We start from the raw sequence: 14080 nt of genomic DNA, 5'->3' as shown, positions 1-14080 counted from the left end.
TCGAATCTCGTCATGCCGCTTTTTTATCGTGTCGAAATCTTTTTCACGAGCAAATACTCGATCGAATCGAATCACGTAATTAGGCCCCAGGTATGTGATGGAAAACGATTCGACTCGTTTTGCCATAAATCGAAATCGTATATCTCCAATGTTGGTGAATATTTTAATGAAATTGAAAATGGATTTAAAAAATATTATTCAAATAAGGGACGTTTGCGAAGCAAAACTATATATATCATCAAAGGCACTCCGATTATATACCATTTCGATTCTGCAAATCGAGTCGATTCGGTTTTCATCACATACCCGATAGTGTGTAAAAATCAAAACTACCATTTGGGTGTGAAATCAACTAATAGGGAATTCTCCTGCAAGATCTTTCAGAAACTAAGCGTAGACAACTAAGGGCGGATATGTCATTATTTGGTTTTTGACATAATACTTTTATTTGTAGGGCACCTATGTTTTCGAATGCAAGAGAACCCATGATCAACATCAAATAACACACACTAATTTCATGTAAACACTTGCAATATGGTGTTTTATTTTTGCTATTTGTTTCTTTTTTTTGTGTTTTTGCTATAAGTATTGTAATATTCACTACAATGTTTTAGCTTTTTTGAGTAATGTTAGTTGTCATCGTATTTATATATTCGTATTTCTTTTATGCTAATAATGCCATATTTTTGTTTGTTTTCTCTTTAATAATTTAGTAGGCTGCTTTCCAATGAGGAGGGTTCATTCGTTCAACCATCTTTCCTTGTATGTATATGTGTTGTTAATATGTCGAAAGGAGATGTCTGATCTCTGCCTTTCCTCTACAATAGATACTATAGGTAATATTGTTAAGTTGTTGATTTTGTTTAATTAACAATAAAAAAGAACAAACTTACATATTTATGTGAGAAAAAAATAAGTTAATTTATTATTACAATTTTAAAATTAAAACAAAGTTATTTTAAAATGTTTTACAATTTAAAGCGCAAAGTTACAACCCAAAGAAATTCTTAATTACTTCAGGAACTTTGCGTGTGTTGTTCCATGTGGGAGGAGGGGGAGGTTCTTGAGAAATTTACAAAACTGAAATTATTATGCAGTCATCATGCCTGGTTTTTGAATATTGAATCTCATAAAAACACAATAAAAATTGATGCAGGTGAAATGAAAGAAAAACTATTCTCAAAAGAAATTCGTGGTGTATTTTCTGCTGTTGATGCTGTTTCTTTCATTAAAGTTCTTTTTAGTTTTTATATTTATTTGTTTTATTATTATTATTATTTGTATTATTCGCTAAATGATAGTTCTGTTGTCATTATTAGGGTCCTTTCTATAATAAAGGTTTTCGCATATAAATGAATTCTGTTCTAATTCTAAACAAAGTTATTGTTGCAGTTGTTTGTTGTTGTTGTTTTTATTATTATTTAAAGTGAGAGTTTCATTAGATTTCTCACAATGTAATTTTTTTAAGGGGATTAACGAACATAAATAAATAGGGTAGGGAAATGACGCCTAAACGATGAGGAGAGTAGTTTTGATATTATTTATCGATCATCATTATCATCCAGATTTCAACCATTATTTTTATTTTTGCTCACTTCAATTCTTTTTGAAAATGCGACGCCAGGTTTTTGCTTTGCGCCAGCACAAATTATGCGCAGCATTTGTTGAGGCCACAGGTTGTGGCGAAAGCGACTTTGAGGTTGATAGACGCCATATTGATGTCATCAATGATCGAGAAGGAGATCTGCTATTTTCACAGAGAATATCTGCTGCTTCTGAGGGTATTGCGGCAGGCAATGATGGAGAACGCAAATATGTAGAAGTCGAAGATGAGGATAAGGCCGTTGCCGCTGCTGCTAGGGATTCGCCACCACTATCAAGGGGAGGAGGCAATGACAAACGGGGCAATAAACTCTTTTGCTGCCGTCTAATAGTACATAATGTAGGCGATATAGTGTCATCGTCGTTCAAGGTTGTATTCAATGTTGTGTTTGATGCAGATTGGGGACTGTTGGTGTGACTGTGGTGGGGAAATTGGGGGCGGTTACAGGGGTTAATAAGTGTATCTTATCTTAACCAAGGATGCTTTAAACATTCGGCTGCTGTTGCTCTCTTTGCAGGATCGAATTGTAGCATTGGTTTTAAGAAGTCGGCAAATGCCTCGGCGTCTTCCAAAGACCATTCATATTTTTCATGTAAGACGGCAACTAGACCCCATGGTTTCAGGCCAGTTATATTACGTAACTCGCCTTTGCGATTAAAACTATGCGTTGCATAGGCTCCCCTGAAAACAATATGAGGAGGTATGGGACCCAAAAGTTCAATAATATGGGCAATGTGGTCTTCGTCTCTTGTGTAGTTATCACCCGAGTGCGGTTCAAATAAGTAATCACCGGTGGCCAATTCAAACGCCATACAGGCTGTGCTCCATATATCGGCCGACGTGTCATAGCCTGCGCCTAATATCACTTCCAAGGAACGATATTGACGTGTCTGAATGTCTTCCGTAAAGTGCTTGTCTACCCAACAAGCATTGCCCAAATCGGCAATTTTAACCTCAAAATCGCAAGGTTCTAAGGCAGGGTCCTTTGGCCGAACATCGGGTTCTGCTGAAGGGCCATTGGTGATTGCCACCGGTTGATGTAATTGTGGCTGCATTGGGCTATGTTGTGTTGGCTGATTTGTATTGGCGTTCTTCTGATTGGTTTTGTTGTTTGTTTTGCTATTGTTGTTATTATTATTGTTGCCCTTTACTGGAGGTTTATTCTGGTGCTGCTGTTGTTTTTGCTGCTTGCCTTTGCCAGCAGAATCGGATGCATTCGACAATTGTCCTTTCAGAGTAACCGATGAACTGCTAGTTGAATCATTTGTTTCGCCTTTAATCGTATTGCTGCCACTGCTTGAAGAAGTTGTTGAATTGCCCGTAACAACTTTTGAAGTCTTTTCGTTATCTGCCTGCTGTTGTTGCTGCTGCTGTTGCTGCTGATTAGCTTTTTCTGTAATATAATTATAATGAGTGTTTTTAGGTTGATTTATAAAAAAATGAGAGGATACTTACTCTTATTTTTCTTTTTCTTCTTCTTTTTATTTTCCGTAGTGGCAGCTGTTTCAGCATTGTTTTGTTCAACGTCACCTTGTTGCTGATGCTGCGGTTGTTGCTGCTTACCGCTGTTGGATTTTGAAGCTTTTGGTTTTGTTGGTTTTATCGGAACTTCCATTACATGTTCATCATCGTCGTCAGCATCAGCATCTGCAGCCTTTTCCTCAGCAATGTCGTCCTGTAGCTCATCATCTTCGTCATTATCCGATGCATCGCCATTCTGTAGGGATTTCACTGTTGATGGTCCTCCATCAATCTCCGACTTTTCCTGCGTTGGATCACCATTACCCGTGGCACCACTTTGCTCCAAATAATCCCATTGTTTCTTAAATAGCTCCAAACGCTTTTTGGCCTTTTTCTTCAGTTTGCGTTTCTTGTTCTTGCTCATTTTGCCCGTTATTTGTGGCTCCCGATATTCCTTGGGAGCTCGACTAACAAACGATGGGTACATCTTAAAGTTCATAACATAAAGTTCGGTGGCCTCGTTAGCCAATTTCCGTACATGGTTGTCATTAACGCACAATAGGACATTTTCTGGTTTTATGTCGGTATGAATGATTTTACAGCATGTGTGCAGATAATCAAGCCCTTCGAGTACCTGTCGCGTTATTGTTTTCACATTTTCGATGGGAATACCACGGTAGTTGGACTTGCGTATCAGTTTGAGGAGATTGTCACCAAGCACTTCGAACACCATACAGATGTGGGTTCCATTTACACCCGTTATCTTAAAGTCATCCAACAATTGGACGGTTTTCTGACGGCGTGGATTATTTGGATCTGAATCACGCACCGATTTGAGTATTTTTATTTCATCTCGAGCCGTTTCGGCAAAATGTTGAGCTGATTTAACGATTTTAATGGCCACATATCGTTTCTCCTGTAAATCCCAGCAAAGCCAAACTGTAGAAAAATGACCCCAACCTAATTTCCGTACCACATGGTAGCGACCTGCAAAAATACAAAAGGGTAGCAAACAATAAGTAAACACCTTCAATTTTTGTGTTAGATCGTATTGTCTATTTTATCAATTGTATACATTACAACCTAAAAGATATATAAAGTCTGTAAAGCTAGTGTCATCGTTGAGTAAATCCATTTTTGTATTGCGACAAGCATCGGCCTGACGAGTAATTTAGTCAGCTTGACTGTTTAATGTTACTATCAGGTTGATACTAATTTCCATGGTTCATGTAACTATAATACGTTTTTAATACAAAATAGCTGGGCTGAGATCCTCTCACATCTACCCTTCCATGGTACCTACTTTATTTTCATGTTCATCATCGCCGCCTATTGACCCTTGCTATGGTCATTGCATTCTTTTCAATCATATCATATGTACTGTGTACATATGTAGGCATTACAAGCATTTTATACATACGTATGTATGTGAATCACAATTGAATAGCTGGATTATTTATTCTGAAGAGACAGAACATTTTGTAGAACTTGAGGGTTTGTAATGCCACAATCCATCAGCTTGGTTTGCTATCATTTTGTGGATTATCAGAGAAAGAGAGGTTAACGACAGACAGTGAAACATAGAAAGATGGAACATTTTACAAATTAGTTTAAACTTGCAAAGAAATTAAACAGTTATATTTTTTGACTGCCAAAAAATCCCCTAGATCGCTATCTCTGTGTTGACGGATGATATAATGGACCAAAACATAAAATACATTTTTTACTGCAGCATCTCGCCGCAAACTTTAAAATGCAACTTTGTACAGAGAAAAAATTGTACCGACTCCAAGTCTTGCATAAATTATATAATTTTAAAAATATTGCCAATTTCAAAGCATGCATATTAATACATACATATGTTTATGCATAAGTATATCCCAAATGACGTCGTCATGCAGAAACGTTTTTTAAAGTCATAAAAACACATATGCAAATGTATGTTCTAAAAATAATTTGTAAAATTGGGCTAGCATGACTATTTCTTCAAATGCCATCAGACGTTTGAGTTCATTAATATGTGCGAATAAATCTCTAACAATTTGAAATTACTATAAATTAGTACATAATTTGAGGCATTAATCCAGGACATATCTAATTGGGATGGCGAAAAAATATGGGTTTGCGCAAAAATAATATACAGTTAGAAACCGTATCAAAATCACAATATACCAATATATTTAAAATGTAAAGTTATTTTGTGCATATTGATGGTGAGTACACAAATGATATTGGGATTTCTAATGATATATTCAAGCCACATTATTTCACATTTCATTATATATTCATTATTTTTATACCTTATCCATAATTGTCTGCTATTGGTATTTCTATTTCTTCATTTTTTATAGAAGAATCCCTATTACTATATGGAAATGTTCTAACTGTATTTTAATATTCAGGAGTAGGACATACCGGTGTTATAATAATTGAAAATTCATATAATATTATTATGAAGATGCTGTGCTGATTTATTTTGTCTTTCGTAAACTTGTGCATACAGTTTCACAACTAGTATTTTGCAAATAAAACTCGCCATATACAAAATATATTAACATAAAAATGTCGCAACTACAAAATTATATGACATCAGTTTTTTCTGAAATAAACTGACATCAGGAGCGCAGAAGACATTTTTGTTTTATGTCCTGTGCAAATATCTCTTAACAATTTCCTTCTTGTCCACTCTCATCCACTAACGTTTGATCGTGCAACTAACTACCGATTGAACAAAGTCTTAGTCACAACTTTGCTCTACACAGCTCGTACATGCACTGTCCCATATTATAAATTATGAATAGCCCGAAGTCCAGGAACTAATACACGAATTTTTCCGGACAACAATATAAACATCATAATCGTTATCATTTTCTCACGCGAATAGCAATTGTATTGAATGAAAAATTTGCTCAGACCAGGAAATCCTTTACTAAAAACGAGTACCAAACGGATAACATTGAATACTATTAGTTTTCCATAAGTAATGAGAGTACTTTTTAGCTCCAAATTTGATGTAGATATAGCTTAAGGGCTGTTTACACCATCTATCAATGTCATATGAGCTGTCATTTCTTTCATCCATTCGACATTCTCTATGTTTGTCAAAATTGACGTCATCCATACAACTTTCAATTTGTGCGTTCATACCTACAATTAGTTGTGTCTTTTTACTTTTTCAGTAATAATTATCCAGTAACTTCTTTTCAGAGAGTAAGAGAGATTTTACTCTTTGATACGAAAATAGAGAAAAAAGTAAAAAGACAGCATTTAGTAAACTTTAGCAAGGTAACAGTTGATTACCAAAACAAAAACATTGGCGCCAATGCATGAAAGAAAAACTAACTCCAAAGCAATGAAAAAGTGTTTCAATTTTAAGCAAAATTAATGAAAAACAATTAATATATTAATAAAATAATCAATAAATATAGCTGAATCGTAATATTTATAGTATTTTTCCATAAAAATCAGATAAACATTGAGCAGCTGACCATTAGCAGATGATAAAAAACAGCTGATCGAACTTGCTAAATGTTGCTGGGAAAAATTCTTTCAGCAACTTTTAGCAATTTCTCAGCAAGCAACTGTCAAAATTGTTCTCTCACTTCGCTCTCATTTACTGAACTTTTGTGTAAAAAGACAGCATTTAGTAACATTTCGTAATAATTATTACAAATTATCACGTAAAAAGACACAGCTATTGTTATTTTCGTATGACATAACCTATAAAGATAAAAACAGCTGTTTTTGTCATTGTTTACATTTATTGTTGAGTTGCAAATTTGTGCAAATTTTAATTTTGGTTGAAGGAAAATGAATATCTAGCATGTTTGTTGTGGTAGAATAGGTTTTTGGGGTTATAGAGGCATTTATGTTTTTGCCACAAAGCAATCATTTCCAAGACTGCTTCTTTCGACCAATCGATCTGAAAATTACATTATAAACACTCTTTGTTTACTTTTCTAAATATTTAAATATACATAACTTTCCATTTTCTTTTTTAAAAGATTTTGTTTTTAGAACATTGGTGGCGTTTATTTAATTGGGATAGCTGTTACAATTTTGATTTTTCAAAATAGTCTGGCTTAATCCCTTTTGTTGTTTTAATATTTAAAACAACAAGTTTATTAGTGGAGAAGGTTTGGCATTGTTCGCCAAGGGGTAAGGCAAGGAAGACTAGTTTCGATCCACGCCACTGGATCTCATCAGTTCCCTTTGTTTCTTGTTTGTGGATATTCTCCACCGAAGTTATTTTTCAATAACTTCTTCAACAAGGAACTTTTTATACCCAAACATCAATCGTCAGCTCGAAGTATAAACGTAAACAAAGAAAACCCTTCAATGAGAAATTTTTCTTTGGTAACCTAACACAACTCTGACGAAAGTGTTTACGAAACAAAGCAAACCTTCTTCCACTCGTATGTGTCGTTGATTCAACTCGTATGTGTTGTCAGAAAATGTGCATTTTCAGTGTTGCACAGCGGAATTTTATTTATTTATTTCAATTTTCATATGCCCAGTCTTTCGACCTTAAGGCTGTATACTACAGTATAATTTTCGTGAAAATGCCTCTTTGGTTTTGGTTTTCTGTATTTGCGATTTTGCCTCTTCCCATTATTCGTTTCATGAAACTCGCTAGTGTGACCAAGGACTATGGAAACAATGATCACTCAGGTGCCTAGGGTTAACGGTGGCCGATCGCAACGAAATTTCATATACATATAAGGTTATTGACTATAATTTTTTTTTTTTTGTATCGCCTTACTACTAAACATATACAAACTAAAAAAGGAACAAGTAGTGTTGACGCACTATGCTCAAAAATTTTTTTTAAATTGTATTTTTTTAAGTAGCCGGCCTTCGGAGATTTAAGAATTTCTCCTATTTAAATTTAAAAATTTTTCTCTTATCAGCTGGCCTTTAACAAAGGAATTTTTGGAACTTCAAAGGCCCATATCTCGGGAAGTATGGACTTCCGCAACAAATGTTATATATATTTGTGATCAGGGTGACGAGATCTATCTGTGATAAAAATTTCATTTCGATCCGAGCATAGTTGGCCAGCTCTTCTTATGCCAATAAATAAATCTTTAGTACACTATACTCTGTCTACGTTTGTAAACAATTAGTTGACTAACTGTGTTTGTTCATTCATAGGCTATTTCTTATGAGAGTGTATTTCGAGGGGTAGTCGCTGTTATTGTTGCTGGCAATGTAAACAAAAAAGAAAACAACAAAAGCAAACAATGCATAAATGCAAATGGACATTAGAATAGGTAGGTGGGTAGTGCAATCGCTGGCTGATGATGACGATGAGAAATCGTAACAAAAATAAAATTTTCGACTACATAATGGGCACATTGACACATATTTCAAAAATCGGTTACTAACAATTAGCCAAATGTGATTTGATTGAGTGGCTAGTTCTCATTCTCGAAACATCTAAATTATCTGTTCTGAGTGAATCACAGAACAAAATCTAACTATCATTCGCACAAGAGAAACATTTATCATGTGTTGTTGAAATGTTTCTAAGCTTTAGAAAGATTATATGTAGTTATTAAAATATGTTTGCAGACTGATAAAAACAAGCGAAAAATAACACACTTACCTTGGAATAGATCTCCAATATTAACTGGATGATAGCCTCCCTTGCAATAGTCTTCTTTTAGTTCTTGTTCCTCGTTTTCACTATTCAATTCTGATTCTTCAGAATCGTTGGAAGAACTTCGTGGTGGATATTGATATTGTTGTTGCTGCTGCTGTTGTTGTTGTTGGAGTAATTGTTGTTTCTTCACGTATTCAGCATGATATATTGGATCAACATAATGCTGCTGCTGATGATAGTGCATATAATCGTCATGGTTCAAATGATGTTGTTCCAAATAGCTATCCTGGGGCATGTAATCTTCAGTGGAAACATCATTGGGTTGTATGAAATTTGAATACTTCTTAGACGATGGTGTACCAATGTATGTTGATTCATCCAATGTATTAGATGACCCAGTTATGGGAGTATTACCCGCTAAAGAATTTGAACCACTTGATGAGGGTGCAGCACAAAATGATTTTGAGATTTTTGTAGAAATGCCACAAACTTCTGGCATGGAATTCGGTGATTTCAAGGCAATACTGTCTTCGAGAAGAATTGCAGCATCGCTTGGCGATGGTGTTGCATCGTTTACATCGTTCTGAGACATATGCTGCTGACCAGCACCACCTGCACCGCCGCCACCAGCGTTACCATTGGCTTTACCACGTTTCTTATTTGGCTTGTGTCGCTTCTTTTTGGCTTGGATGGCCAAAACCCGTCTGTTGACGTCAGCCTTGTTCATTTTTGTGTTATATTTTTTTCAGAGGCGGTGACAACAGAACACAAACAACAGAAATTTAGAAATCGGGGTCAAATTTATCTCAGTTTGCTCGCTGCTGCAGACAGTCTATTTGCACCCCACAAATATTGTCAGTGCTTCATAAACCTTCTTCCGGGAGTCCTGACGACAGAAATTGTTTTGTACTCCTAAACATACAAAACAACATAAATACGAATCAATTTAAGTATTAACCATTTATTAATCGTTTTGTGCAAAGAATTTTTGTGTTATTTGCAACCAAGAAGCACACATGCACTCACTCACACCTTTAATATACTCTCAACCAAATCAATCACTCGAACTTACAGCGAATGGGTGGTTTAGGACGAGAAAGACGACGTTGTTGGATGCGATAAAGGAGAGACCCAGACGATTATTGAGTCGAATAACTTCAACGACCCAACTGGCTTCTTATTCAATAATAATTTATGTATTTTATTTATCCTTATTTACGAAATACTACTCCCTTTTATTGATACTTCTAGGAGTACTGTGTTATTTTACTTAACAATTTTAACCGAAGTTCTATTCTACACAATACCGATTGCTTTGGTGAATTATAATGAAAAAACACAGACACATTTACACATCGAAGAAAAAACACAACAAGAACAATGTAATATCTAATTAGATATATATTTGTCCTTGTCTATCGCACTCAATTCTATATGCGAAGTATTGATGCTGTCTACTTCTTCCCCGCCACTTGAAATATATTTCGCATATTTTCATACTTCACAAATAGAAATCTGCACGGTTTGATTTTACATCACTAGAATGTTGTTTTAATTGCACAAATATGTTTGATGTTTTATATGCGAAGTATTTTATAATTTATTGTTAACAAAATGCTTACATAGGGTACAACAACAACTCTTTAACCAAATGGAAAAAAACACGTTGGTTAGTTGCTTGATAGAAAAACTAGAAACGAGACAAGATGCAAAAAACCACCACTACTAGGCGATAGTCCAAAGTCGTGTTATATTGCACGATAACGCCGTGACAACTGTGCATGGGTGTGTTGACAAATGATGCATTAGAGTTGTACAATCTAGTTCAATTGAAAGATCTAGTTCAATAGCTCAGCTCTTTTAACTGAACTAGTTCAGTAATCTAGTTCATAGTTCATATCCAGTTCAATCATTCGGATCATAATCGTTCAATCAAATGCATAGTCCCGGTCCACACTAGAGTGATTTCATTGAAAAAATTGCATGAAATTATGCGTCTCTAGATCGACTTCGATTTAAGAACGCCTAATTTCATTGAAAAAATTGTCTCTAGATCGAGTTCCACAGTAAAGAAAAATCATGAAATTTATGTAGTGGGGAACTCGATCTAAGAACGCCTAATTCATGAAAATTGTTCAATGAAATCGCTCTAGTGTAGACCAGGACGTACAAAATTTTGATATAAAAATGATTTGTTGCAGCAATTAGCCATCTACCTTGTTTATTTGATACGTGAAAAGTGTTGCAACTTTTGGTACTTTTTAAGGCAAACCAGGGGCTGGATTCTTGTTCTATGAAAATTTGAAATGAAAAATATTTTCTTTATGATTTTTTTCATTTGACATTTATTTCCTTTATTTTTTTTTTTTTCATTTCACATTTTCATAGAAACTGAATTGAGCCCCAGGGTTCTGTGATTTAAAATCCAACGTGTAATATAAAGTTTACATTCACGAGATCCACTCGATTTCAACTGTCAATTTCATTGCTTAAACGTCAAAAGAAATCGAATGTATTTCAGATGGTTTTCGTGAATGTAAACCAAGCATAAGGACATGTTTATACCCAGCAAAAAATTTGGAAGTTGTGCAATTGGATTTATGATTTCACAACATCTTTCGATGTAGTCCAACAGAGTTATGAAAAATGCACTCCGTTCGATACATTTTATAAGCAGTTGCTGTAGGGATCCCTACAGAAAAAACCAGTTGGTTGATCCCTACACATTTCTTCAAAAGACAAACAAGAGTGTATACATTTCGGAGAATTTGTTATAAAATAAAGAAATAAAAACTTGAGTTGCGAACTTTTTGCGGTAATTCACGAGGCGGAAATTTTTAATGGAGCGGTGTTGGAGTCCATTTCGAAAGCTGAACTAGGGATGGGAAGGCAGCATAAAAAACCTTTTGGATGATGAAGCAAATCAGATGCGCTTGGATTAAATTTAGAACGGAGGAAGTAAGCTCAAATGTGATTAAATTTAATGGAAACTTTTTTTTAATTTGTGTTTATATAATAAATATAATAAAGTTCTTTGAGTTCTTCTTCTGGGATATTTCGCAATGGCTTGCATTTTGATTGCATCTTTAGACTGACTAAAAATGCAATCCGAAGAAGGTCTTTAAATTGAATCCAAAACACTACATCAAAAGCTGTGATTTGGATCGAAAATGGAGTGCATCCTAGCTGTGGAAGCAAAATGGAGTGCATCCTAGCTTCGCGCTCCCTTGTAAAATTCATAAGTGAATTCATAAAAAAAGATGTACTCCAACGGCACTTGTGCTGTACACTTGTAGTGATTCAACTGCATCCGCGGATGCAAACTTTTTGCTGGGAAGATTAAGTTTAATCTATATTTATTGATTATTTTATTAATATCCCAGCAAAAAATTTGCACCCGCGGATGCAGTTGAATCACTACAAGTGTACAGTAAATTGGCCGTTGGAGTACATATTTTCCTATGAATTCACTTAAGAATTTTACAAAAGAGCGCGCAGCTAGGATGCACTCTAGTTTGCTTCCACAGCACACAGCTAGGATGCACTCCGTTTTCGATCCAAATCACAGCTTTCGATGTAGTCGTTTGGATTGAACTTAAAGGCACTCTTCGGGTTGTGTTTTTAATTAATCGAAAGTTGCAGTAAAAATGCAAGCTATTGCGAAATATCCCAAAATGAATAAAATGCATTTATTATTTGTGTAAAACAAGAATACAAAGAACTTTATTATATTGTTACGGTATTAGGTTTAACTAATCTCCGTGTAGACGTTGTTTTATTCCCCGATACGATTTGTACCAAATAAAACAGGGTTCGTTTTAGATTACGTTTCTACAATGCTTTATTTACTTTATTACACTTATTCGTAACCGACTTTAATTACTAAGCACGCAGCTTGTCTCTAGTTAGCACGCAGCTATTCTCTTACCGATCTGTTCAGTTCAACGCTCAAAACACAACTACTCCGTCATTGCCATTTCCCCGGTAATTTATATCCCAAAGTCTCCCTGTTCGAGAAATATCTAGAGCATATGGCAACACCTCGAATCTGTACAACGAACACACAGACGCACATTCGCACTAAGCGAACAACCATACTCACATACCTACAAGCACAGTAATGACGTAACTACAACAACAAACAACTACACGAAATACAAGAAGTAGGAACTAAACGATAATTACATTATTATGGCAAAACAAACAAAAGAACATTAACAAAAGGTAATGTAACGACTAGAATGATGAAGAGAGTTCTACATCAATGTTCGGCAAAAAGGGGCACACGTGCCCTTGATGAGAATAACAACAGAACAACCACCTCTCAGTCTTCGTTCAGAAGTCAAAGAAGAAGGTTCTGTTGTCGGTTGTTTCAATGATTTTTAATTTTAGCAATGCATTAACGCACACGCTGTTTGTGGAGAGAGCGAGAGAGAGTCGTATGCGTGAGGCCGCAAACAATGCATTTGTATTGGTGCCGATACCTGTTCTACATGGTAGTTGTTGTTGCTTAAATAAAGTAACTGCGTAATACAAACTTTACGTTATAATTCAAATTTTTAAATTAACGGAAATTAAACTAAACTAACTTAAACTTATCAGTTACATTCGTAACAATATAAACACAAATTAAAAATTGTCCATTAAATCCAATCACAATTGAGTGTACTTCTTCCGTTCTTCATTTAATGCAAGCGCAACTGATTTTGCTTCGTCACCCTAAAGGTTTTTTATGTTGATGTTCCCATCACTAGTTCAGCTTTCGACTCCATCTCCACTTCATTAAAAATTTTCGTCTCGTAAATTACCACAAAAATATTCGCAAGTTTAGTTTGTATTTTTTATTTTATAACAAATTCTTCGAAATATATTCACACTCGTTTCTATTTTCAAGAAATTATGTCGGCAGCGACGGTTAGGGATCAACCAACTGTTTTTTCTGTAGGGATCTCTACAGCAACTGCTTACAAAATGCTTCGAACGGACTGCATTTTTCATAACTATGTTGGACTACATCGAAAGATGTTGTGAAATCATAACTACAATTGCACAACTTCCAATTTTTTGCTGGGATGTTAATTATTTTTTATTTACTTTGAGTAAATAAGGGCGAAACCTATAGCTCTGCGTGTGCGTTCAAAAATACAAAAACAAAATACATGTATTTCAAATTGAAAACAACAACAAATACATGTATTTTGTTTTTGTATTTTTGAACGCACACGCAGAGCTGTAGGTTTCGCCCTAAAATTGAAGAACTTTTTCATTGCTTTTGAACTAGTTTTTCTTTTATACATTGGAGCCAATGTTTTTTTAACCAACTGCTAAGCTAAAAACACATCCAACGTTTGAGTAAAGTTTTGTGTCATTTGTGGTAGAAGAATAAAGAAAAATACGGGTAAAAAAGTGCA

At 35.0% G+C, this 14080-nt stretch overlaps 1 protein-coding gene across 3 annotated transcripts; it reads right to left on the bottom strand.

Moving 5' to 3' along the window:
• Window positions 1–896: 896 nt before the first annotated feature.
• On the bottom strand, window positions 897–10476 carry SRPK (SR splicing factor protein kinase). 3 transcript variants are annotated; one of them, XM_073957155.1, is made up of 5 exons: window positions 10292–10421; window positions 9742–9982; window positions 8673–9581; window positions 3059–4051; window positions 897–2996 (listed from the first exon to the last, which is right to left on the bottom strand). In XM_073957155.1, exons 3-5 carry the CDS (start codon window positions 9394–9396, stop codon window positions 2068–2070), a joined length of 2646 nt encoding a protein of 881 aa, XP_073813256.1. In that variant the 5' UTR covers window positions 9397–9581; window positions 9742–9982; window positions 10292–10421; the 3' UTR covers window positions 897–2067. The 3 variants fall into 3 exon arrangements, with proteins under 3 accessions (XP_073813256.1, XP_073813257.1, XP_073813255.1); XM_073957156.1 differs by having other exon boundaries at window positions 9702–9982; window positions 10292–10391; XM_073957154.1 differs by lacking the exon at window positions 9742–9982 and having other exon boundaries at window positions 10292–10476.
• Between the last annotated feature and the right edge of the window lie 3604 nt (window positions 10477–14080).

This window comes from Musca autumnalis, unplaced genomic scaffold (genome assembly GCF_047663935.1).
Source record: "Musca autumnalis isolate F117 unplaced genomic scaffold, ASM4766393v1 scaffold_5, whole genome shotgun sequence".
Taxonomy (NCBI): Eukaryota; Metazoa; Arthropoda; class Insecta; order Diptera; family Muscidae; genus Musca; species Musca autumnalis.
Note: the sequence above shows the minus strand (reverse complement) of the source record. Positions and strands in the feature narration are given on the sequence as shown.